A 25,941-nucleotide genomic window follows, 5' to 3' on the forward strand; every position below is an offset into this window, starting at 1 on the left:
CCATGAGTAATCCCAAACCGCCCCCAAGAGGCTGGTGTTCAGAAAAAGGCCTTCCAGAAGGAAAACCAACCAAAACCGAAAACCCCACACCAAATCCTATATATTTTCCACGCTTTCGCCATGAGCTTCGGCTGGAGGGTCCCGGGCGGGAAGACCCTCGCCATGTCACGGGGCAGCCGCAGGTGTCACGGGGAACATGTGCCTCTGCTGTGCCCCGGCGTGCGGGGACACCCACAGTGGGCGAGAGGGGCTGTGCCCTGGGGTGCTCCCATCCAGGCTTCCGTGGGAGAAACACAGTTTGTGTCCAAGAGGATTGTGAAACACGTTGAATCGGGGGAAGGTTCAGCTGGGCGACAGGCTCCTGGGGTGAGGGACGCCCACGGCAGCACCCAAACCACGGCGCCAGACACCCCGAGCATCGCTGCGCCCGGCAGAGGATGCTCTGCACAGGGCTGCACTGCTGAAACCCCCCCGCAAGGCAGCGGATGCTGCTGTTGTCCTTTGCTGGAAAAAAAAAAAGGAGAAAGATGCTTCCCTACTGCAGACAAACATCTGGCTGCAGCTGTGTGGAGCAGGACCGAGCTCAGGGTTTTTTGGGTGCCGGTGTTTCGAGGGCATCGCATTTTCCCCCGCAGCAGCAGCTGGGCACATACCAAGTGCTCGGGAGCAGATGCCACCAGCTCTGTCCCTCCTGCTCCCACCGACACCCCGGGAGTGGGGTGACAGGCACCACCACCACGGAGCTGGGTGCTCAGCAGCAAAACGTCTTGCTCGGGGGCATCGTTAGGTTTATTAGCGAGCCAGCCCTGCTGTGTTTTGCAACCCCTTCTCAGGACACAGTGAATCGGCCTTGGCAAGACCCATAACAACCAGGGGCTGACTCCTCACTTGGCTTTCACATGAACCTCTACCTCCACGAGCCTCGCCACCCAGCCCAGCCCTGGTGCATGCACATAATTACAAGGAAAGCAACACTTAAACACCGCACAACAAACCAAAAGGCAAACTCCTCCCTCCCGCCACGCCAGGATGCTCAGCTACGTGCACGTTCCCAGTGCCCAGGCTTGATGCAACTGGGATCCAGTGGTTTCCTTGCGGTTCCCCCCAGCTCTGCCCATGGGACAGACAAACCCGCCAGTACCATCGGGAGCCTCTGCCCCCTCCCGAGCCCCACGCATCACCCGGGGACGCAGCCTTACCTGGGTGGGGGGGGTGGTGGCTGGGGCTCGCAAGGAGGAATGGTGCCAAGGGGGCAGCAGCGGAAGAGATGGGAGTAGCCCTTGCGTGGCATGGGGCTTTTCTGGCTGCCAGCAGGCAGTGAGGGTCGGTGGGAATGGCGGCTGGTGTTACTGGGTGTGCTCCCAGGTGTGCTCCCAGGTGCAGGCAGCCTCCCTCCCTGCCGCTCCTCAGTGGGTTCAGCTGCTGCAGTGGGGCCAGCTCGGGCGCTCGGCTGCAGCCGGAGCGAGCTGTGGGTCAGCGGTCAGCACCCAGACCCCCCCCACCCCCGAACACACCTGGGGGGTTTTTATTACTGAACCACGAGAGGATGCAATGCACGATGCAGACGCCCCGAGCCCCCCCCTCCAGCCCCTGTCTGCAGTCCATCCCCCTGCGCTGCAGTAATTAATAAGTTTCCCGCAGCCACCATCAGCTCGACCCATGCGTTACTGTAGCCGGGGGCCGGGGTGCCATGGCAGGGCCCGGGCAGGAGGAGGGGGTGCCTGGAGGATGCTCCCCGTCTCTCCTGGCAGCTCCTCCGTCAAACAAAGCAGCTGACGGGTCTCGACAGCCTCCTGGGGAAAGGAGAAACGCGAGTACTTTTGCCTGGATATTGAAGTAACGCTATTCCCAGCACACCGTACGAATTCAGTAAGACTTGTAATTGCAGCTGAAATTGGTATTTAACACACTTTCAAGAGTTTTAAGAGGAATCTTGGCGCTTAAAACCTAACTCCCCTGCCCCTTGAGGTTTTATTTTGCTTCTTGAGTGTTTAGGGCCACCTCCTCTTAATAAAAAGAAAAAAGCAAAATTTGTATTGTCTTTGAAGAGATGGGACTCCAGCCTTCCCCGCCTGCACCGTCTCTCTTGACGTTATCAAATATTCCTGGAGGCAAAACCTGCGTCTCCCAGAAAAGTGGGGAGGAAAGAAGCAGCAGAGCAAGTCCCCTGTGCCGTGCATCACCCCGCACCACAGCCCCTTCTTCCTCAAAGCAATAAATAATCATTGCACGGTGGACTCCTTAAATCACTAAATTTTAATAGCCATATAAATCCTTTGTGTACAGCAATCTGTGGCATATGAGAAACCATACAGATACCCAACAACTTTTTTCTGGCTTGTACCACATAAAACTATCAGCAATTTTTTTTATTTTTTTTTTTTTTACATTAACTCCTGTAGTAGAAACAATAACCAAGCAATTGACAGCAAATTCCTAATTTTCTAAAAGAACGATGTTTCTTCTCTGAAAAAGAGCAGAGAAGCCCATGGGGAGTTTCAGATCTACATGTACAGATGGGGGTACCTGGGGAAGACGGCGGGAAGGTGGCTGTCGGCACCGCCAGCCTGCGCACCCGGCCTGGCGGGGGGAGGCTCCATGAGCACCCGGTGTCAGTCCCCGGGGAGGGCTGGGGGTGACCGAGGGGGTGACGGCCGCCTGCTGCTTTGCCTTCCAGAGGACCACGCACCGCCTCACCCTCCCAGCAGCCGTGGGTCCCGCCGACACCAGGACCAGCCCCCTCCCGCTGGGACACGCAGCGAGGGACCGCAGCCGGGGAGGCGCAGGATCCCTCCCCGCACGTCACCCCGCAGGCAGCAAAGCGTAGCTTGTCTGCCATTGCCCGTTTCTACCCATAATTTCGCTCGGTCAGGAGTTACAATCATCGAGAGGACGTATAAGCACACCGTACCTTTCCACGCCAGTGCCTGGCAGGCGAGCCGTGCCCCCTCCTCGCATCCCAGCGAGCCCAGGAGCCCCCATCCCCTGCCCTACTCACACGCACAGCCCGCTCCCGCCCCGCGCGCCTGCTTTGGGTGACGTCGGCGTTTGCAGAATTCACGGAATTCATTAAGGAAGTCGTTATTTACATCAAAGCGTGCAGCAGCGCGACGCGATAGAGGCGCTGAGACAGGAGTTCGCCCGAGTTTCCTGACTCGCACCCTGCCTGCAGGCTTATTGCTGACTCGGGCTCAGGGACCGAATCGCCCCGGGATGGGGGTTTTCCGTCCCTCCGGGTCACACAACTGCTGTCTGCACCCCGAGTTGTCACTCGCAATGTTCACCCAGCGGGGGAGCCACCCCCCGGGCGAGGCAGGCTGTGCGCGGGTGCCGCACCCTGGGCAACGTTAAGGCATTACATATACACAGGAGCTGTTGGGGGATTTAAAAAAAAACCCACTCAAAGTGTAAACATTTTTTGCACATACAGTCATTGGACTTCCACGCATGAAGTTTTCGGTTGTTTTCTGCATAAAATCACGAGTTAAGGGAGCTACACAAAAAGCACTCGAGCAGACGCCTGGAGCACTGGGGTTCTTACAGCACGGCAGCATGCAACGCGACGGACTCTAGTAGAAATATCGTAAGTCTCAGTCCAGGACGCTTCCTCCTTCCTAAGCTTCTTATATAGTTTAGGTAAATGTCATTAACAACTACGTGCCGGTAACTCGGGTAAGGTGGGTGGCTGCATAAGGAGCTCCAGCACATGGCATGGCTAGTGCTTGGTGATTTCAGCTCGTTTCTACTTTATCTCTAAGTAGAAAAGGGAGAGAATTCTGCTTCCGTTCCCGTATCTATGGAGGTTGCTCAATGACCCCTAGGTCGCTGTGCCGGCGGTGCTATAGGTTTAGGTATCAGTGATTCTGCCTTCCTCAGGGACTTTGGCACATTCATCCCGATTCGTACAAGATCCCTGAGAACTTATCAAAGCTGCAGTACTTTACAATTGAAAAGACCCGGCGCGGGTGCTCGGCTCCCTGCCACGCTCACGCCTGCTTCTTGTTGTTGTCCGTGCTGTGCAGCAGCGCCAGGAACTCCAGGATGAGGTTGGCCGTCTTGCGGGGCCGCTCCACCACCACCGAGTGCCCGCAGTTCTCCAGGATGTACACGTGGCAGTCCGGGATAGCGCTCGCCAAAACACTGGCGCCGGAAACATCCAGGACCTGGACGGGAGGGGGAAAAATAGTCACTCCCACGGGCCGAGCTAGGTTTGGCTGGCCACCGTAGAAACCCCGCTGGAGCCGCCTTTGCGAGTCCAAGCGAACGCTGAGCAGGGACGCGACAGAGCCCTCGTGATGCCAGCCCCATCCCGCGGTGCCCGTGCCTGGGGACGGGACAGGGAGGCTGCACGGTGCCGGTCTCAGCATGCGGCAGGGAACTCTCTTGGGTGTTTTTTGGCTGCCAAGCTCAGTGCGAAGGGGTCATTGCAAGCAAACGCTTGCACCTTTGCATTTGCGCAGCCCTTTGCATGGCTGCAGCTTGCCCGCTCCCCCCTCGCTCCGTAACCAGCCCTACACACAAACACGCAACAAGAGACACGAGTCCCAAGCCCTTGCCTCGCCGCCTGCCCACGGACACCACATCTCTCCCCGGTTGCCAGGACAACTCTTTGCTGGCACTTTATTCCTCTTACAGCCCACGCCTGCCATGGCTGGCACCCGTCCCCTCGCCCTCCCCAGCCCCGGCTCTGCTCTCTCCTCCCTCCGGCCCGCGCTGGCTGGCAGCTTTATGCCCATCACCCCACCAAGTCCCCAGCGGGGACAGGGACACGCGTGTGCCAGCTCCCCGCTAGAGCAAGGCACAGCTCAGCGGCACAGCCTGTGCCGTGCCCCCGTGGGTGGACGCGGGCAGAGATGGAGACACGGTCCCATGGGGGAGGCGGAGGGGACCACTTACCTGGTCCTGCTTTCCCCAGATGACCTGCGTCGGCGCTTTGATCTTGCCCATGTTCTCATGGAGAGAGTGCCTGGACTTTTCATCCGCGATTTCTAAGAACACTAGTGGGGGGAAGGGGAGAGTCAGTCAGTGCTACAAGGGGGATGCTTCACCTTCCCTCTCGCAGGGGTCCCTGCGGGCCAGCCCTGCCAGCATCCCCTCAGGGAGAAACCCAGGCAGGGGCGATGGGGAGAGCCCCCAGGGGCTGTCCTTGCGAAGGCCGAGTCCTGCACCGCCACCAAGCCCCTCTGCAGAGACATTCTCCTCCAAGCCCATCTCCGTGCCGGTATTAGCACTAATTAACCCCGCTGGCAGGAAGAGGGCAAAACAGCAACCCCATCACCCAAGGGGGTGGCGGCGTGTGGCTACCAGTGACCAAGGTGCATCCCCAAATCTGTTAATGACATTGCCCCCTCCCACGCTCAGCAAGGCAGCACGGGGGTACAGGGGACAGATGTCAGCAGGGGACACAGGGCCGGGGACGAGCCATCCCCATGCCGCGGGGGTCCGGCTGGAAAGCCTGGTGAGACTTACGTTTCCGATAAAAATCGTTGTGCGGGATGCGAACGTCAACGAGGCCCTGGAGGATCTGCAGGGAGAGCAGAGGAGAGCTGCTGGGGGGGGGGACACTGGCACCCCCTGACATGCCCTGCGCAGCCTGGCCCCGCGCGAGCTCCTTCCTGAGCACCTCTGGCTGGCGCAACCGCGCTTAAGTAACATGTATTTCAGCAACGAGTATTTTTGTCTTTTACGATGCCCATTTTCTGCCCCAGGCCAGCTATTCACAGCCAGCAGGCTGCCTCTGCTATGACTGTGCTTTTCTTCCTCCTTTTATTCTTTTGCTAAAAAAAAAAAAAAAAAAAATCGCCAGGTCTTGGCGTTACCTTACTTTTTTTTTCTTACTCTCCAATCTACTCATCCCAGACTTCCTAAGGAAAACCGGCTTAATGGCCAGCCTCTCACCAAGTTCCTCTCGCCTGACAATGAGGTGATTAACATTTCCATCGCTTTACTTAAAAAACAGCAAACAATCCCCCTTCCAGGCCAGACAACAGCTGCCTTAGTTATTTAATGCTTCCTGCCAGCCGTATTTACTAAAAAAACCCTTCGGCATCCCAGCCCGCTGCCAAAGACCTCAGGGGAGGCTGGGAAAAGTGGGTTTGAAGGGAAAGTGGTGGAAAGGTGCTGGGAGCAGGGTTGGGGGTGTCCCTCCTGGGTGATGGGGGCATCCTGCCTGGGTGACAGAGGCGACGGCAGCACCGGCTCCGCTCCCGGCGTCACCTCGGCTGCCGGCACGCAGGCTCAGGGAGAAGCAAACCCGCTCCCCGCCTCCGAGCCCCCCTTTCCCAGCCGCCGCAGCCAGCCCGGGCTCCTCACCTGCTGCGGCACCTTGAAGCGGACGTAAGAGCAAAGCTTCAGCATATCCGCCATCTCCTCAGGCGTGGAGGGAATTAAAGGGATCCTGTCGATGCTGTCGGACTCTTGCAGCTCCCGGAGCTGCTTAATGAACTTGCTGTCGGTGGTGCTTGGCAGGCCTGGGTCGAACGAGAAGGGGGACACAAGCTAAAACCCAGATGAGACCTGAGCATCGCCATACTGACCTCCCTCATCCCCGCCTCTGGCCTCCTGCTTGGTAACTCATTAAAAAAGAAAACAAACCAAAAAAAAAACAAAAAAGAGGCAGAAAGAAAAAAATCTGTACGCACAGCAAGCCTAATATGTACCCAGAGATACCCCGGCCCCCCTCCTGGCACCACCGAGCCCCGCAGGCTGACATGACACGAGGTGTAGTCCCTGTAGACAGGAACGAGTACTTTGGCAAAAACTACTGTGCTTATTGTCACGTGGACAGTGGATGCAAGTATTAAAGCCAGCGGCCAGCCTGCCACACTAAAGGGGCGGACAGAAAAATTCAGAAGGCCCATCCGCACGCACCACTGCGGGGGAAAAAATCCCCCAGAAGCTTAACCCCAAACCTCTGTGCAGCCCCCACGCAGAGGTTTCACACCCAGGAGCGCCGGGAGAGTCAGCCGACATCTCTCCCAGAGAGGAGCGGGAACCTTGCCGCCCCCAGAGCCTGGTAGCTAGGTAACGTTCGCTTTGCTGCGTTACTTATTTCTTATCTGGGAGCCGCTTTCCTTGTGTGGGAGGGGGAAGGAGCTGCTATAACAACCGGGATGCAGCAAAGCCCTCCCTGGCAGAGAAGCGCCCTGCCAAACCCCCCATGCCTCCTGCAGGTGTCATGCCCAGGCTCCCCCAAGCCCCCCCCGGCCAAGGGGATGGCGGGGATGGAGGGGACGGTGGGGATGGAGGGGACGGTGGGGATGGAGGGGACGGTGGGGATGGAGGGGTGCTGCATGGGCACAGGGACACCCCGCTGACCTGCGCCTGGCCCCAAAATGCTCTTCCCACTTGGGAGCACCCAAACATGGGAGGATGGAGCCACCCAGCTCCCAAAGCCCCAGCCCTCCGGCACACTGGGGCTCTCAAGCCGCCAGACTGGGGAGGCTTTTCCCAGCGCTGCCTGGGTTCCCTCTCCAGAGCCGAGAGGCTATGGATGTGCCACGTAAAACAGCTGCCACCCCAAGGGGAAACACGTTTTCTTCCAGAGCACGACTTGTCCCGTTTGTCCCAGTCCCAGCTCTAAGCAGAGCATAGCACGGCACACTGCAAAGCCCTGGAGAAGAGCAGTCAGGACAAGGCTGTGATTTCCTCTCATGCCCTGCCAGACATTTTCAGACTGTACATACAAAGTATTTCAAAATGCTTTGCGCTAAAAGCCTATTTGGCTGCCAGCGCTGCTTTGGGCTTTCGCACCAGCTCCTGCTCCCCCTCTCCCCGTCCCGCCTCCCCTGCACTGCCCACCTGCAGGACAGATGAGAGTCAGGCTGCAAATGTCTTCTGGGTACTGCGCGGCATAGACGCCAGCTACGTTCCCCCCCATGGAAGTGCCGACCAGATGAAAGGGCCTTCTGTTCAGCTTGATGCACTCCACGAACTGGCAGGGGAGCAGAAGGAGCGTTGTTAGGGGAGAGGAAGCAACAGCATGGGGTCATTAGAGAAATTCAAAAAAGCTTGAGGTCAGCGGCTCTGGCTGCCCGGGAAGGGCTGTGGGTGGGAATGGGGCCACATGAGGCAGAGCTCGCGGCGCTGAGCATCCCTCACATCCCCACGTCCCTCTGCAGAGGCGACGCAACGCCAGGGCGTTACCTGGTGGATTCTCTTAGCTTGCCCGCTAATGGAGTAATCGTCCAAGGCCGAGCGGGTCGTGCCCTCGTGCCCGGGCATGTCAACGCACACCAAGTGCAGGTTCTTCGGCAGGAACTGTGGAAACAAACCAGGGGTGGTTACGGCACAGGGGAACTGCTGCAAAGCCCAGGGATGGAAACTGGTGACCACAGGTGGGAGTAGGGGGTTGGCTCTCCTCCTAGCAGCCCCTGGTTCCTCGTGCACCATAAGAAGTCAGCTCAGGTACCAAGGTTGACACGATGAGAAACCACAGGCAAGACCAGCATCCCATGGAGGACACAGGTACATACCGCTCTCCCCTGCATCTCTGCATGTCATAGGGATGAAAGGGATCCAACAAGGCACCAGCACAGAGCTGAGGAGGGTGTTTCCAGCACATTACAGCCATCATCACAGCCCATGCGTGCAATGGTTGGGTCCCCACACCACCCCCAAGCCCAGGACCATTGACTCTTGCTACGGAGCAACATGATGGAAATGGAGTCCCACCTTGACTATGGACAGCCACATGTCTTTGTGGGCTGAGAACCCATGTAACATCAGGATGGACGGTCGGTATCCAGGTCTCCCTCTATAGGAATAACAAAACTGATAGTCATCGTAGTTTGCATATCTAACCTGCATACCCAAGGCTCGGCGCCAGTACCTGGAAACAAGGAGAAAACAACACCAGTGAGTGAGGCAAGACCAGGGCCCAGCGACAATATAAGCCAGGTGGCAGGTCCAAACTCAGCCGCAGATTTGTGAGTTTGCTAAGGCCAGTTAGGCTGGGCTCGCACCGGTGCCATCATGGCCCTAACTGGGACTAATTCTGAGCATCTCTTCCCTGGACCAGACCCCGTGCTTACATGTGATCCCTTACGTGTGTATTACCAGCCACTGGCTATTCATGGCTGCCCTGGAGATGGCTTGTGGAGACACTCTGTTTGTTAAAAACTTAAAAAAATACCCAAAATAACTAATTTGCACAATTCCCTCAAGGAAATGGAAGCGGACCAGAATAACAATGCTAAAACTGAAAACGCCCGAAGGTTGGTATGAGGAGAGAGGCTCCAGAGAGGAAGGCAGCAGGCATGGGGAGGGAGTGTGCCGGCCGGGCAGGCACGTGTTCCAGGTGGGTAAGGTGGATCTGTCACGGGTTTATTTGGACACAGCCCTACAGCCATGGGACAACATCACCCCACGGACAAGCACATCGGAGCCCAGCCAAAAAACAACCCTGTCACCAGGAGCACCGCAGAAACCCCGTTCCCATATGCCAACTAGATGATCTTTAAGGATGTATTTATACACACGCGAAGGACCGGAGAGGACCATCCTTACCCAAGGTCAAACACCCCAGAAGATCCCGGGCTAACCCCAGGGAAAGTGGGGGGTTATTCCTCTGAAAGCAGAGAGGCAGACAGCTCCTGCCAGCGCACCCTCGCAGCCTGCTCAAAGAGCATGCAGCAAAACTGCCGGCCAGAGGGGACCTGGATGGAGATTATCAGTGACACTTTGGACACATGATGTGTACGTGCGGTCCAAGACGGAGGAGCAGGCACGCTTTCGCTGCACTTCCCCTATGTTCAGACATAACCCTTGTCAGGACAACTACCGGGCTATTCCTCATGGCCAAGACACCCGCAAATATTTTTATACACCACACCAGAATTTATTTGAGACACAAGAGCAAGGTCACCAACACTGCTGGGCTGTCCTAGCTCTCTGCCCACTCAAAGCTTATGCATAGTACAATCCTCTTTTGGCATAATCCCTTTTTGGAGGGAGTTAGCGGGACTTAAGCAGCATCTCGGCTCTGTGCTGGTCCTACAAGGAGAGGTGAATTTCTCCCTGAATAAGTCTTAAGAGTCCTCGCCTCAAAGGCACCGGTGTAAACTACTGATGGGCAAGATGATAACATTTTTAGCAACTGATCCTGATGGATCAATTCAGCAGAAGGCAAAATAATCTGTGCAAAGCTGAACTGATCCCTCGCAAGGTGTTAACACGCTTAGCGGCAGCGGCTAAACTGATTAACCCCCGTTAGCAGAGCCCGCGGGCGCTGGGGCCGGGGTCAGCGGGGCAGCCCTGGACGTCACGCCCGGCAGAGATGCGCATTAGCGGCAGGGGAGGGAGCCAGGCCACCGGCGATGGGGGCCCTGCCTGACCCTTGGCTGCGCCGGCTGAGGACACGCAGACCGGCAGCGAGGAGGAGGAACGGGGCAGCGAGCGGTGGGAGAAGGGAGAAGCATCCCCCGGGGACCTGCCGGGAGCGGTGCCGCAAAGCTGGGGCTGCACGGGGATAAAAGGAGCGGGGGGGGGGGGGCAGCATGGCGTGCCGTCTGCCCCCTCTTCCGCCTCTGCCAATGGCGAAACACAACGATTTTTCCCCAAAGAAAGCTGACTCATAAGGAAGCACCTAGGAAAGGAAAAGAAAAGGGGGCAAAGCCGCTCTTCTCGCCCGCTGTCCCTAAGATAAGGGGTGCCCGTGAAGCACAGAGCATCGCAGCTACTCCTGCACGACGCCAGCGCTGCCAGAAATGCTGGAAGAGAGACAGATGGGGGCATTCACCCTTCAAAAGAAAACAGCCCTGCTGATCGCCGCTCACACGCTCCCTCCCTCAGCCAAACGCAGACCGACCTGCCCACGGCGCGTTTTCACTCAGCCCCTACTTTGCGACCCCGAGGGACCAGGCAGCAGGGTCTTCTCCACCTCCCTCTCAACCCGGTCTTCCCCTGAATGGACCCACGTTGTATCCCTCAGCTTTTATACCAAGCACGATGCAGATGGGATGGAATACCTTCTTGGTCAGTTTTGGGTCACCTGCCCTGTCCCCTCCTCCCCACCGGTGCGACCCCTCTACGCTTTTCTGCTTCCAACCCTCCAACGGGGCAAATAACGAAGTTAGCCGAGCTTGGTTGCTATAGCAATAAATATAAGCAAGAGCCCCTCTGTGTACCATTCCTCGGCACAAATTACAAATAATCAGGTCTTATCGCTCTGAGAGCAGTTTCTGCGCAAGACTCTGTTAATTTCAGAAGGTTAGTTACAAGAGGCTTGGCTGCAAAGTAAAATTACTGAACCGAAAATTGGTTCTGTTTTCCCTCAAACCAGGACGTCTGGCTCCTCAAAGCTCCCGGTATCAGCCCCTTGCGCCTCTTTTGCCCTGTCCTGCCACCCCTGCCTGTGGCTCTCTGAAGGGTTCGCCCTGACCGCACTCTCTCTGCTCCGGTGCGGCAGCGTTCCTCCGGTGACCCTCCTCGGAACTCGAGCCCATCAGGGTCCTCCTTGGCTCGTATGTCCAACGGAAAAAGCCCCCTTTAAGTGACAAACCCGTTACCATCCAGACCTGTCCCCAGGCAGTGGCAGCCTGGACGTCCCCGGGGCAGGAGGCTGTCACACCGCCCGCTCCCCTTTGCAGAGCGGCGTTTGGCCTCACAGCTCCCCACGCGACGCACAACGGGAAGAAATTCTCCCCCCGCGCCCATCCAGTCGCTGGAGTTTTCATCCCGTCCTCCCTCAGCCCCTAGACGCTGTGATGAAAAGCTCGCTACCGAATGCGCCGTTAGAAACGGGCTTCATCGCGCTGCTGCATCCGAGCGCCGGGGTGGGCTGATGTCTTTGGTTTGGAAACAACCCGTGAGGAAAACTGCAGGAGCCACCATCTGCCGGCAGCACGTGAGGGCTGCCTGCCGCGCTGCCTGCTGCTGCCGGCTGAGGAGACGCTGCCCCGGCTTCTGAAGGGAGCCTTATTCCACTTTCCCCTGCCGCAAACCCAGAGAGGAAAGCCACCAGCGTGCTTATCCCTGATTTCCAGGGACAGATGAGGACTGAAGGATGTAGTGCCTGCCGGCACCGGAAAGGATGACATGCAAGGGGGTAAGGAAAAGCATCGCTCCACCTTCTCTGATGCTCCAGCCCAGAGGAGAGGGGGAGAATGAGAAAAGCCTCGTCCGTAACTACTAGCCAGAGAAAAGTCCCCCCTGCGGAGCAGGCTGTTAATCGGGAGGGAGCGTGTGAGCCAGGGCAGAGGCGGCAGAGCCGAGGACACCCACGCCGACGACGGCTGCACTGAGGCGGCAGCAGGTCAGCAGCCTGCCGGGGCTGCCAGGCTGAGGGACAGGCAGCAACGGCCGTGCTTTTCCCAGCCGCCATCCCATCCTCGGGGAAAACAACCCAGAAGCGTTCGGAGATGCTGTGATTTGGGACCAGGACAGGAGTCAGCCTAGCTGAGGCTGCCCCGACAAGGCATAAGCCTCAGCAGCAAAAAAGCAATAAAAAAATGCCATTTTCTTCTTCCAGAGATGCCTAAAGCCACACACAGACGGTATGTCCGTGGAAAACCCCACCTCGCCAGCTCCTATCGCCGTCACGGGCAGGATCGCCCACCTCTGCCCATGCCGCCTTGCTGCCCGTGGCTCCTTGTGCGCCTGTGTGTGTGCCAGGGCGCAGGGACCCGAGGGGGACCGGCAGTAATTCCACCCCCGCAGTAAAACGAGAGCAGCCGGGCTAATGAACTCACCAATAGTAGATGCGGATGAGCGCTGAGGGCCAGAGGAGGAAGGAGGCCACGAAGGCCAGGATGGGGATGGCCAAGGTGCCACCGGCGATGACAAACATGTTCAGCACATCCGGGTCCATGCTGCTCTTCACCGCTGGGCCTCACCTGCCCACATTTAGGGAAGGATCAGAGGTTAAACACCAGAAACAATGACAAGTCGACGCTAAATGAGATCGCTGCTGCCAGGGAGAGAGGAGAGCAGCTCTGCGAGAGGCAGAGGATACCGCGCAGGAGCGCGGCAAAGTCTCATTCAGTTTTAAAACTCAATTATTTGTTCTGGTTCCTTAAAGGATCTGATTATTGCAATGTTAACCTCGCAGGAGAGCACTTCTCAAAGGGGCAATAAGCACAGACCACATCCACGGCCACGGGCCATGACGTGGCCCTTGGGGCGCTTTGCAGACAGGGGGTGGGAATCAGACCCTTGGGTGCAGGCAGCCTTTCCCCCCCGACGATGGGTGCAGGCAGGGCTGCCTTAACACAGCCTCCATGTTTCTTTCCAGAGGCAGCGTCCAGCTCCGACTCCCCTCCCCCTGCCCAATCCCAAATCCCCAGCGCAGCTACAACCACTGACCTAGAATTGATGGCTTGAGCCCGGCTCTCATTACGGCTCCGCACAGGCACCAACTAATCAAGGGAGCAGAGCCTATTAATGGGCTCGGGAACCAAAGGAAACAACCTGGCAGGGCGCTCTTTGGCGACCAGCCCTTATCTGAGACAAATTCATCCCCGCCCCCACGTCCTCGCTCCTGCCCCACGGACACAGGGACGTTTTGCACTTGCTGTTTTGCACAGGTCTCCATCCCGGCTCCTGAGCATCCTTCGGACAAATCTCAGGGGCGGCAGACGGAGGGCACAGGGCACAAGGGCGAGCTCTCACGCAACGCCACACTCATCCCTGAACTCGCCCCACCACAGACAGCTGGGATATATTTTTCTCATTAAGAGATTAAACCCTGGCGCACATGTATCTCCTCTAATTCCCCCTGCTAACCAACCTATGCCTCACCATTTCCTCGGCGCTAGCTCTCTTGTCACACATTTATAAAATGAAACACCCTCAACGCCTGCTCTCCCACCAGCCGTCGCCCCACGCCCTCACCACCACATTTCTCCGTGCCAGGACAGGCGGATTTATTTCTGCTTCCTGCAAGACTCACGGCGGTGTGCGGTGTGTTTGTCGTAGGTTACGCCGCGAAGCAGGAACCGAATCACCCCAGTCACGTCCTCTCCCCGCTCCGACGCCATCACGCTGGATCACATCAACCCCCCCCATTACACACAACCACAAACAACGGCTCACGGAGCCTCTGAAGGAACAGCCGGGTTTGCCCTCTTGCCCCAGGGAGAACAGGAATAACTGAACTTTGGGGAGTAACTGCAAATATTTCCACCAGGCACCTCCTTAAGAAAGCTAAACCTCATTTCCTTCTTCAAGCCTCAACAACACGCCGTTATTCGTTTAATTAATATTTTGTAGCAAGATCTTTGATCTCTGCACGGCTTGTTCATAGATAAACGCTTTGTACGACAGACAAACCTTGCACGCGAGAGCAGGGCTGCACGGGAGCCCCGAAAGCACTTGCTGCGTTTTGCCACGTCGCTAAAACGGGGAAATTAAGCACAGAAAATCACCATCATCCCCACCAGTGACCCCTAACAAGAGAAGGCTGCAGCAGGGGAAAGCGCGGGGCGGTGGGAGCCCCCGTGCTCCCCGGTGTGGGGTCACCAGCTCCGCCGCCTCCCGCCGCGCTTGGGAAGTAAAACAAGGAGAAAGCCTTTAAAAAGCTCAGCTTACTTTGCAGAGATGCCCTCCTCCTCTCGGCACGGGTCCTGCTCGCTGGGGGTAGTGGCAGTGTCTGAAAACACTGTCGGAAGAGAGGGGGTGGGAGGGGGGAAGTCAAAATCCCACTCCTGCTTTTTTTTCCTCCTTCCAGGCTCGGTAGCTGGGCGAGACGGTGAGTTTGGGGTATTTAAGCCACCGGCTTCCCTTCAAGACGCCTCATCTTCACCTTCTGACCAACCTTTCCCCTGTTTATGTAAATGCGGTCTTTTGTGCAATAAAGCCAAGCGAGGGCACTTGTTCCAAGCAGGAACAAAGTGCAAGCTGCCATCGGAGACGGAGCGACAGCCGGCGCGGCACGGCGGGGAGAGCCGAGGCCAGCAGCCCCCGCCGCCGCCGGGCTGCGGCACCCAGCGCAACAGGGCTCATGGTTGCGCTTGGGGTGATTACAGCTATTAGAACAAAGCCAGCTAAGCTCCTTCCCATCCCCTTCCTCTTCGTCTTAAATGTAATTTTCCAAATGCTCTCAGTGCCGTCCCCCGCCCTCCGCCGAGCCTCCCCTGTGCGAGTCGGCTTGAAGCGTAGCGCAGCCGCAGGAAATTACTGGAGAGGCAGGAAAACGACGGGCCTGAACTCGCCGGCAGCTTTTGGCCATGGAAACTCAAGCTGGAAGCACAGCGAGAGCACCAGACCCCCCCTGCACAAGCACTGGGGGCTGCTTCAATCCAGAAAATCCGACGAGATCCCCCCTGCCGCGGCTGTGGGGCCGGAGGCAGCCTGGGGGGGCTGCCATCCCCATCCTGCCGGAGCGTTTCGGCAGGGCCATGGCAGCCGCCGCTCACCACGTGAGCCCCGGCGCCCAATGCCGGCCACGAGCACCCAGCAAACCCCACTCAGGGCCCCCGCCGGCCACGGGTGCCCGGGGGAGAGGATGCTCGGGGAGCCCCACGGCGTGGCCAAGCCAGAGCATCGCCACTGATTTCCATGGTCACCCCCGATGGAGGCAGTGGGAAGGAAAACGCCGTCAGGCCCAGCCCCGGCAGTCAGAGGCAGCCACCATCACCCCGGTCCCCAGCACCCCCAGCCCAGTAAAGCCACCCCTGTGCCCAGCAGCGCCGCGGAGACAGCGGCTGCCCAGAGCCACAGGGGAGCACCCACAGTGCCAGCCCTCTGCCATGGCGCTTTGCCTGCGGGATGATCCCCCTCCCGGCTGCACCCATCCATACTGGGAACAGGAGCGGGCAGCATCACCCCAGACACTGGCACGGTCCTGCACTACCAGCTAGAGAGACATCGCGGACATAAAAATAAAAGCGAGCCCTGTGGTAACAGCCGTAAGCCTTCAGACCACAGCTCATCCATCACTTTGAGGCGCCCTGTGACCAGGAGTCACAGCAAACGGCCCCAGGCATTGCTACTGCCTGCTTGGTAGGATCTCCGAGTACCTCGGAAATTAAGCTGGAAACATCAATTAGGCGAGTCTGATAAATACCGTGTGATCACGCTGGCGATAGGGCCAAGCGGGCTGCGCAGCCGGCAGGACACAGGATGCCAAACCAGGAGCCGCAGGCACTACCCACCGCGGTCCCTGCGTCCCGCCTGGGAGGACCTCCCCCTGATAAGCCACCCCAGGTAACGGGATGGATGGACCAAGGACGCGAAAAGTCTCCACTTCTCTCCCAATTCCTCCCCTGTGCCAAATTCAAGCAGGTGCCTCACCACCTGCAAACAGAGGGGCCAAGAGGCAGGAGGAGGCTGCAGGCTGCTACGGAGGACAGCACGTCGATGACAATAAAGGGACAATAAAATACTGTGAGCAAGGTTTGAGTCCTCGTTGGTGTTTTTTCTCCTTCAGGCTCATTGGATCACAGCGGGGAGGCGGGAGAAGACCCAAGAGTGCACATCAGGTGTATATATCGATTGTTTCCAAGCCCCAGGTAAGATGCAGCAGCAGCACCACACCCCAGCGCGTGGGATCAAAAACCGGCATTTTTCTTTAAAAAAAAAAAAAAAAAAAAAAAAAAAAAAAGCAACCACAGAAATGTGAGAGCGGCTGGGATTGTTACCCAGGGAGACGGGAGGCTCTTCCCCAGGATCAGCATCCCTCCATCTCTCGCAGAGCAGGGCTCGGAGCCAGCCTCTCTGACGGGGCGAGAGTTGGCAAGGGGTCCCTGGGGCGGGGGGGGGGGGTGCACGCTGGGGGGCTGCGGCACAAAAGCCTTCACAAGGCGGAGGGGCTCGGCTGGGAAGGACAGAGCAGCAGCAAGGCCAAGGAGGGTTTTCACAATGCAGGAGTCAGACGCGCGCGCTCCCTGACCGGCCGTGCCAAAATTCAGGCCCAAAGGTTGTATGGGGCCGGGCTCACCGGGGCTGGGCTGAAAACGGGGGCTGCTGCCTCCACTCAGCGTTGGGCTCCCCGCTCCCAGAGCGGCCCAGGGCTCACCAACAGCACATTTGGGAACTCCGAATAGCTGAAAGCTAGGAAGCACATTCAGGCATACTCTAGGGTTTGGTTTTTTTTTTGAAGGGCTGAAGAAGAAGAAACACCGACCAACGTTAAGATCCCACTGCAGAAACAGGGGGCTTTGACAGGCCTCCGCGGCTGAGATTGGGCCCCCCCAAAACCCTGACTTACACCACTAACCCTGTAAGAAGAAAAACCCAAATCATGCAAGTAAGCCACTTCCCTTGGAAACCGCCTCCCCCTTGGCATCCTCAACAGCCAGAAAAATAATACTGCCCATAAACGACGACATAACTAATATTACAGTCCCTCAGAGGTATGTTTTGCAGCGTGATCTTTCAGATGCCAGTCACAGTGAAATTATAATTTAAGATCTATTAATATTCGAACGATCTCTGTCCGTCAGCCAGCCAGCTCTCAATCCACCCTCTGGAGGGCTGGGAATAGGAAATGTGTCCTTTAACCTTCATTTATTTATAGTCGGCAGAAATGAGATCATTATTTCTGCAGCGCCGTTTCACGAAACGTGAATCTCTGACCCATTTGTAACCGTGCAACACGGCTCTTAAACCTCAGCCAGAGAGTCCGGGCTGGCCCCCTCCCCACGCTGCTGCACCCCGGGCTGGGAACACGCAGGGACAAGCCGTCAGCGTCACCGCCAGCCAGCCTGGGGACAAGGCGGCTGAAAAGCGCGACCGGAGCAGGCTGTGCTGCCAGCCAGCTGCTGGTTTAGAAATTCATAACGTGCCCGTTCTCCTTCCGGACCCCGTCACCATCCTCATCCTGCCGCACACGCATGCAGCGGAGCATGCAGGGCGCATCTGGTGTCACGAGTGCGCCCGGACTCAGCCCTCTCCTGGGTGGTTGGCGGGGGAGGGGGGGGGGGGTATAGGAAAGAGATGTTGGGGGGGAAGGGGGTCACCTCTAGGTCCCCTCTCCCAGCACACATCCCCCCCCCCCCCCCCACTCCCTAAAAGCATCCTCCAGCAAAATGACGGCATCCTCCAAACAGATGCAACGCCGCTCTCCTCCCCTCCGTTTTCTGATTGTATTTTTTTTTGGGGGGGGGGGGAATTTTAAGGCAAATTAATTTAAGGCATTTTGGCTTTGCTCCTGATGTCCTGCCCGCTCTCCCTCCTCACCCCCAGCCATGCGACCGGGGCGGGGGGGGGGGGACCGGGGCGGGGGGGGCCCGGACGCCGGAACGGCGTCCGGGCCCCCCCCGCCCCGGTCCCCCCCCCCGGTCCTGGAATTACTACTATTAGTCCCGTATCCCACCCCCCGTCCCGGTCTCTCACCGATCCGATCCGTGCCGGGCCGCAATGGCAGCGTTGAGAGACGAAACGCGGCGGCTCCGTTGCGCCCTCCCTCCGCGCCGGTAGCGGGGCGGCTCCGCGGGGGCGCAGCGGAGCGCGGCAGCGGCGAGGCGGGGATGCGGAGGGGGGGGGGGGATGTAGAGGGGATACAACCGGGTTGCAAGGTTGGGGGGGGGCGGGAGGGAGAAGGGGGTGCAAGGGGAGGGTGCAATAGGGCTGCAGTGGGGGGGTGGGAGGGCGTAATGGGGGCTCCGTGGGGGTGGAAGGGGGGGCTGCAGTGGGCTGTAATGGGGGTGCAAAGGTGGCTAAAATGGGGGGGGGGGACGCAGTGGGGCTTCAATGGAGGTGGAAGAGGGGGGGTGGAATGGAGCTGCAGCAGGGACACAAGGGGGGACGTAATTGGGCTTCCATGAGGGTATAGGGGTGGAAGCGGGGCGGGGGGGGCTGCAATGGGGGGGATGCAGCGGAGAGGTGACAGAGGGATGCGATGGGACTGCAAAGGAGGGATGCCGTAGGGTTGCGGCAGGAATGCAAAGGGGGGTGTAGCAGGGGTATAATTGCGGGACATAATTGGGTTTCCATGGGGTCGCAAGGTGGGCACAGCAGCAATGCAATGGGGGGGTGCAAGGGGGATACAACACGGGGGCAAGGGGGCGGGGGGGGGATGCAAAGAGGCTGCGAGGGGATATGCCAGGGATACAACAGGGCTGCAGTGGGGTACAAACGGAGTGTGAAGGGGATACAACAGGGTGGGAGGGGGTTGCAATGGGGCTGCGACATGGGTACGAGGGGGTTACAAGAGGGGCGCAAGGCAGCGGTATAGGGATACAGTGGGGATGCTCAGGGGGATGCGATGTCACTCCAGCTGGGGGTGCAGGAGGCCATGCAGCGTGGCTGCACGGGGGATGCAGTGCAGCAGTTCAAGAGGCAACGCAACGGGGAGGGGGGGAACAAAAGGGTGCAAGGGGTTACAGTGGGGAATGCAACGAAGCTGCAATATCCCACAACGGGGATGTAAGGGGGGGATGCAACGGAAGCACAGCAGGGGTATGAGGGGGATGCAATGAGGCTACAGAAGTCACACAATGGGGTTGCCATGGGGACGGAACAGGGATGAAAAAGGGACTGTGGTATGGCAGCAGCAGGGTTACAAGAAGGGGATACAAGGGTGGATACAACAGGGACGCCATACAACAGCCACAGGGATATAAAGGCGAATGCAGTGCTGCACCCCACACAGGGACCCCACAGCCCCCTTGCACCAGGCCTGGGAGCAAGTTTGGGGGTGGGATGGGGACATCTGTCCCTTTCCCAGGTCCTGGGAGGTGGCTGTGATCAGGGAGCACAAAGCTCTGCCACATTTCCCATGGAAAAGACGCAGAGGTTGAAATCAGAGCATCCCACTGATACTTTTACACCTGAAACAGGATTTTTTGAGCCGGCCATTTAGGCTGCAAGCCTGTTACCTGTCCTCTCTTCCCAACAGATGACACTGCTTGCTCTCAAGAGCTGCTTTTCAACCTGCATTTAAAATCTGCCCTGATTTTTCTTAAAACCACCACCCAAATCCTTTTGCTATAAGCAAATTTACTTTCATTCCCCCGGGTCACATATCAGCTTGGTGTGCACCTTTAAGATACGGCCAAAAACATGAGAAAGCTTAATTAAATTGGGAATGAGATCAGCTCCTGGGTAAATGCAAGCAAATTGGGTCAAATCCTCACCGCATCTGTGCTTTGATAAAGGGTGTCCCTTTGGCCTGGCAGGCTGGGAGAACCGAGAGAAGAACTGGTGCAAAGGGCTTTCCAGCTCAGAGTTTACTACAATAACCAAAAGCTTTTGGTAAGATGAGCTGTCAGAAGAGATTTATAATGGGAATTGAGGGGATTAGGTGCCCTGGTAAAGGCGAGACACGGCTTCGCGGAGCTTTTTTTGGTTTTCCTTTGAAGAGCTTCCCAGTCAAGCTAGGCTGAGCGAAGATGAGCTTCCACTGAGGTGACCTAAGCAGACACGAGAGGTATTTCACAAGCCTTTAAGTGTTGTTTGCAGTCGTATTTGTTTGTTCAACTTTCTCATGCAGAGCCCCAGGCTCCCACGGGACACGTGCGGGGCAGTGCTGACTCACGCCAGGGATGGATTACCCATCAGCTGGTTATTCCAAGACACCTGGTGCGAACGCCTCTGGAAACAGTCATAGCAAATGACGGCTCTTAAAATAGAGAAGCTGAAGCAGAGACCTGCGGTGGTCTTGTGTCAAAACAAGGCATGAGCTAACAGAGGAACCTGCTCTCGCAATCCCAGCATGGGAATGCAGCCACAGGGAAGAGTCATCAAGTGTTTCCTTTGGTGGTGATGGGGAAAGGAGGGATCGTTGGGGCTCTCCTGAGCCAGTCATTGCCAGGACAAGGCCACGGCTCCAACAGGTCATGAGCCCATCGAGGAGGTTGGCAGTGCCCAGATGACTTTGCCAAGCAGAGGCCAAGGCTGCTCCAGTGTCCCAGCACAGCAGAGGAGACCTTGGGCTCTCCAGGTGGTATGATGGGGGGCCACGGGGGAAGGCAGGGCAGGGCTGGGCTCCCTGTCCCCACAGAGAGCGGATGAGCCCCGGGCTCGAGGGGAAATCCCCAGCAGATCCCACGGCACCTCCCTGAGGGCCCTGCAAAGCTGTTTTGGGGTGTCTGCTCAAATTAAAGGCCGGCGCCTGCACTGACCTGCCCCACGCGTTACGTTTCTCCTCTCAGCCCACATACACCACTCATCACACAGCTGCGGTAGCTGGCGAGGGCCGAGTCACCCCCACGTCACCCCCCAAGACTGCCAGTGGTTTGGAGCCCAGTGCCAGCTGTCCTGGCCCTCAGCCGAATATTCCTCATTCCGAACGCCCGCATTCCCACCAGCAGAGGAGCGCAGCTTTGATGCTGTGAGCAGGGCAGAGGATGACTGATGATCCAGTTAGAAACAAAACATCTTTCTAAATCAGAGTAGCCACAGAAAAAAAAAAAAAAAACAAACTAAAAAAATCAGAATTAATTGTCCTATGTCCCCAAAAATGAGTCAGCGAGACTTCCACTTAAACTGTCTTGTTTTCCATAGGAAGGTGGAAGCTATGGTTGGATTCAGGCCAGCCTGTGGAGAACTGAAACTCCTACCCCACCAAGCCGAGGAGCAGCGTTGCTCCACCAGATGAAAGGCTTCCATGTTATTTTCCACTGCTGGAGGATGAATCCCCAGGGAGCACGGCGGGATTGTTTGCAACCATAATAAGTGACGGCACGTCGCTTTGGTGAAATGAATCATCTTCCCAGGGTGACTTGTCCCCACGTACTCCCACTCGCGCAGTGTCAGCCCCACGGCGATGCCCGGGGGAGCGCGGGCATGGGAGAGCGCCAGGGCAGCCGGGGGGCACGCCAACCTGGCATGGCCCCACAGCACCCATGGGACCTGCTGTAGAGGAACACCTCGCCATGCCCTGAGCAGAGGGCAACTTTAACAACATACAGCTGCCAAAATTCACCCCCCAGGGCAAGGATAAGGTCTCAGCTCACCCCCGTTTGCAAACAGCAGCGCTCAGTGAGCACAGGGGTAAATAACGCCCCCGGGCGCCTCTCCGGGCAGCCACCCCATCGCTCTTCAGCAGCTCCATTGCTCAACCTGGGACAAAACCAGGAACTAACGCTCCTGGCTTTTAAAACGTTATAAAGCAAGACCTACTTGTCTGTTAACAGCTTTAAATAATACTCTCTTAACACTACTCAAAGTTAATGCATATATTACACGCCTTTTAATTACATCCTTAACTGCTAACAATAAGGGTGTACTTATTGTCAGAAAAGCCTTATTTGGTGGCTGCAATATCTTTATGGAGAGGTAACTTCAAAGCCTCGTTTAACCATCATACCTCAAAGCCTTTATTTCAGATTAGCGCGTGCTCGCTGACGTCTCAGCTAAGCGGCCTCAGTCAAGAAACTGAGAACATGATGAGGCGTTTTCCCGTGAACTGCTTTAGCAAGCGGGCTTCCACGCTTTAAACCACTACGTGAACAACACTGACGCATTACCTTGTAAAAGAAAACCGTATCAGAGTCCCATACCAGCAAAGGAATTATGCCCTGACAGTCATTCCGTAAGTAGAACGTGCACCTTCCAAAGTTATAAATAAAGATTAAGCACCAAAGACGACCCTACTGATTCAAAACACACCTTGTATCTTGCACACCATGTAATTTTACCCTCAATTATGCCAGATTTCCAGAGGGTCACGCCGGGACGCTTGTCACCGTTACATGGACTCTGAAGCCACTTCCCAACTGCCCATATTTGGTTTGCAGCCCAATCCTGAACTTTGGCAATACAAAACGCCCTCAGCACTTTGCTACTTATTAACCTGGAATTCCAGGAGCCCACGATAAAACACTCTGCCTGAGGGTTGTGATAAGGTCACCGAGAGCCCAAAGGTCGTTTCATTTGCCCAAAGGAACCTACTTTTATGGTGATGTTGGTGACTTCGGGGCCGGCCCTTCCCGCTTCTCCCGCAGGCCTCCCCTCGCCCCGGCGGATGTTGACAGAGCTGCAATTTCGGTAGAAATGATGAAAGTTAAGAAACAGCCAACACTTTAAACGCTGGCAAGCGGGAAGGGGAGCTCGTGGGCCCCTTGTACGGAAAACAGAGCTGTGGTGGCACCGGGGCAGCACCAGGCTGGAGGTGCCGGTCCCCGCATTGTCCCCTGGCACCCCAACAACCCCCTCTGCCCACGCAGAACGCTCCCCCAGAGCCACACACTCCCCTTTGCGGGGGGGGACAGGCTCATGGGGGTGTTGAAGGGGGCAGTGGGGACACCCTGAGGGGCTGGGGCTCGGGCAGGCTGGGCCAGCCCCAGCACCCTTTGCAGAAGGGGCAGAGCAGCACCGGCGTCCCCAGCAGTGCTAAATGCCCCCCACCAGCACACAGCCACCACGTTTGGCCCACGGGAGGAGGAATAAAGCTTCAGCGTTATTTTCAGGTGCCAAGCAAAGCCCCAGGGCCACCCCGTGCCCCATGGGTGCTCCCCTTCCCCCATGGGGCACCCCGGGGGTCACGCTGCTCTTCAAGCCCAGAACAGGCTTCCTCTGCCAGCGCAGAAGGGGACACGGGCTCGCCTGCGGTCTCTCCCTGCGCAGGAAACGTCGGAGATCCTCTCAGCCCACCTCCGCCAACAAAAACGAAGCTGCGGGTGCCCCCCCAGGGCGGCCGGGGCCACGGCTGGAAGGAAGTGGCCGTGCCTGAGGGCTGGGCGAGGAGGAACTCCCACATCGCTGCCAGACCCCCGCCGTCCCACGGGGACCCTGAGCATGGGGACGCATCCCACCCCTTCCGTCCCTCAGCCTCCTCCTGGGAGCGGGAAGATGACGGAGAGCTGAATCACTGCTCCCGAGATAGCAACACACCAGCCACAGCACAGGCCACCAGCAAAGCTCGGCTGAAGGACCCTCAGGAGGAGCCACCAGGGCCTGGGCAGCACCTACTCACTGCTCCGAGCTCCTGCCCAAGCCAGCTCTGGCACCATCCACAGCCCCTTCTCCTGCACCTTCTCCCCAGGGGGAGGCTGAGGAGGGCCTTTATTAGGGAACGTCCCGCAGGTGCTGCTCAGCTGCAGGTGATGTCCCTCACTCAGCATCATTCAGAGCAGGGGCCAAAACCCAACCCAGGGTGGTTTCACCAGCGGCTCCACCCCTCTTGCGCAAGGCCAGGACAGCCCTGAACTGGCAGGGTTCGCCAGCCTGCGTCGAGCGGGTTTTATGGCCTGATAAGGAGCGGAGAATAATAAAGAGCACAGAAAGTGCAGTAAACAGAGAGATAAAGGGGTGCAGAAAGGAGTGCGAGTTCCCTGTGTCCTCCCTGCAGGTCATCCCGCTGCTGCCTGTCCCTGCGGAGGCTGGCTCTGCCTGTCCTGCTGATAACGCCTGGGATGGAGGGGAAAGGGGATGCCGATAAGCGAGCAGTGCTGGGGACAAACATGGCACCGACGAAGGACGAGGTTCAGGGTTAAAGCCCTCATAGGCACCACAACAAACATTTGCTTTTTGATGCCAGGGTAGCCAAAGCAAGGCCAGTTTGGGGAGGGGGGGGAAGCTCCGGGTTCTGATGACTCTGACCCTGAGGCTGCAGCCGCCATCGCAAGCCCTTGGCTCACGCTGCGCTTTCAGCAAGGTCAGGCGGGAGATTTACAACCCCTGAAGCCGTCGCTTTCCCTCCCTCTTTACTGCCTTCCTCCCGAGCCTGTCCTGCCCCAGGCTGGCTCATCAGAGACCCAGCGGAGAGAAGGCACCCTACAGCCCCTCTGTCAGGAGGTGGGACGCCTGCTCCCCAAGCAGCTGAGTTCATTAGTGAGCACCAGGGCGTGCAGCCATTGCTCCAAATCCCCCCATCCAGCCAAAATGGAGTTATGGTGCCCATTCCCCAAGCAGCTGAGTTCATTAGTGAGCACCAGGGCGTGCAGCCATTGCTCCAAATCCCCCCATCCAGCCAAAATGGAGTTATGGTGCCCATTCCCGCTCTTGTAGCACGGGCCCTGGAGAGCCACAGCCACCCCCGCTCCCCCAGCAAGAGCGGGATCTCGCTGTGGTCAGCGTTGCTGGGAGCCCCCCACGTGCTACGTTTTGTGCCAGCTCCATCTGACCCGCTGTAATTGATTCACTGCACTTTGAATGCATTTTGAATTGCGTTTTACATGCAATTGAATGCTGCTGCATCTGCCTCTGGATGGGCCGCCACGCAGGCAGGGCGGCGGGGCGCAAGCAGCCTTCGTGGCTGGTTTCAGGAAAAGGCGAGAGGATGTGAAAGCAGCCTGTAAGCACAGGGAGAAAAGTCCAAGACACGTGAAGACGCCTTTTAGCCTGAGTTCTTGTTATACCTCCCGCCGTTCTACCCGACCGGGGGCCAACAAATGCATCTCCAGCCAAGGGCAGGCACCCCGCAGAGGAGGAAGGGAGGGCAGGGGGATGGTTTCTCTGCAAAAGCTGCCCCAGCTGCAGCGTCCTCACTCGAGTGTCGTCTTGGCCAAGCTCATGTGTCCCCTTCCACCACACAGCACGAGCCAGACCCACGTGCACACGCCTTGGGTCACCCGCCCGAGACTGCTGTGCTGGGGACACTTGGCTGGCAGTTTGGGTGGCAGCGCTGGGGACATCACGTACCTTCCCCAAGGTGCACCGCGGAGGCTGAGCCAGCGGACCCTGTTAACTGTGGGCAAATGAACGCGGCCACCCCACAGCAACCGTCCCGCAGCAGGGCACATCACAGCTCTGGGCAAAGGGAGAAGCGGGTAAAAGCACACAGCCTGATGCACTGGGCGGTTTATCACTTTCTCACGGCATGACTTTCTGACCAAACCAACAGAAGAACAAAACATGGACGTAGCCAAAACCCCCATGCCCAGGGTGTCCCACCACCATTGCCTTTCACTGGGGTTTCTCATACCCACCACCAGTGCCCTCCAGAAATCCCTCTCTCCCCACCGCTGCTTCCCAATCCCTTTCACCATCTGCCCCATCCACCTCCTGGTCCTTCAGGCTCTTCACCTCTTACCTGCGGTGGTCCAGGGAGCCCAGTCCTGGCCCGGCACAGCCCGGCATGGTCCCGAGCGGTGCCCAGGCACCGGAGGCATCCCACAG

The 25,941-nt window shown here is 57.7% G+C and overlaps 1 protein-coding gene across 3 annotated transcripts; it reads right to left on the reverse strand.

The window, feature by feature from the left end:
- Positions 1–2,238: 2,238 nt before the first annotated feature.
- ABHD6 (abhydrolase domain containing 6, acylglycerol lipase) lies at positions 2,239–18,388 on the reverse strand. Of its 3 annotated transcripts, none has more exons than XM_063347806.1 (9): positions 18,274–18,388; positions 12,690–12,833; positions 8,674–8,830; positions 8,146–8,259; positions 7,801–7,933; positions 6,313–6,470; positions 5,470–5,524; positions 4,897–4,997; positions 2,239–4,163 (listed from the first exon to the last, which is right to left on the reverse strand). In XM_063347806.1, the coding sequence occupies exons 2-9, from the start codon at positions 12,806–12,808 to the stop codon at positions 3,987–3,989; spliced, it is 1,014 nt and encodes a 337-aa protein (XP_063203876.1). In that variant the 5' UTR covers positions 12,809–12,833; positions 18,274–18,388; the 3' UTR covers positions 2,239–3,986. The 3 variants fall into 3 exon arrangements, with proteins under 3 accessions (XP_063203876.1, XP_063203873.1, XP_063203877.1); XM_063347803.1 differs by lacking the exon at positions 18,274–18,388 and adding an exon at positions 14,527–14,995; XM_063347807.1 differs by lacking the exon at positions 18,274–18,388 and adding an exon at positions 13,831–13,849.
- Between the last annotated feature and the right edge of the window lie 7,553 nt (positions 18,389–25,941).

The sequence above is a fragment of the Chroicocephalus ridibundus genome, chromosome 10 (assembly GCF_963924245.1).
Source record: "Chroicocephalus ridibundus chromosome 10, bChrRid1.1, whole genome shotgun sequence".
Classification (NCBI taxonomy): domain Eukaryota; kingdom Metazoa; phylum Chordata; class Aves; order Charadriiformes; family Laridae; genus Chroicocephalus; species Chroicocephalus ridibundus.

Bases quoted from the DNA above. Each gene is read 5' to 3' on its own strand.
- ABHD6 (XM_063347806.1), bottom strand. From the start codon at position 12,808: ATGGACCCGGATGTGCTGAACATGTTTGTCATCGCCGGTGGCACCTTG. The intron at 6,471-7,800 runs GTGGGCAGTGCA...CGTTCGACCCAG, and splicing joins GACTCTCATCTGTCCTGCAG to GCCTGCCAAGCACCACCGAC. The intron at 4,998-5,469 runs GTAAGTCTCACC...TCCCCCCACTAG, and splicing joins CAACGATTTTTATCGGAAAC to TGTTCTTAGAAATCGCGGAT.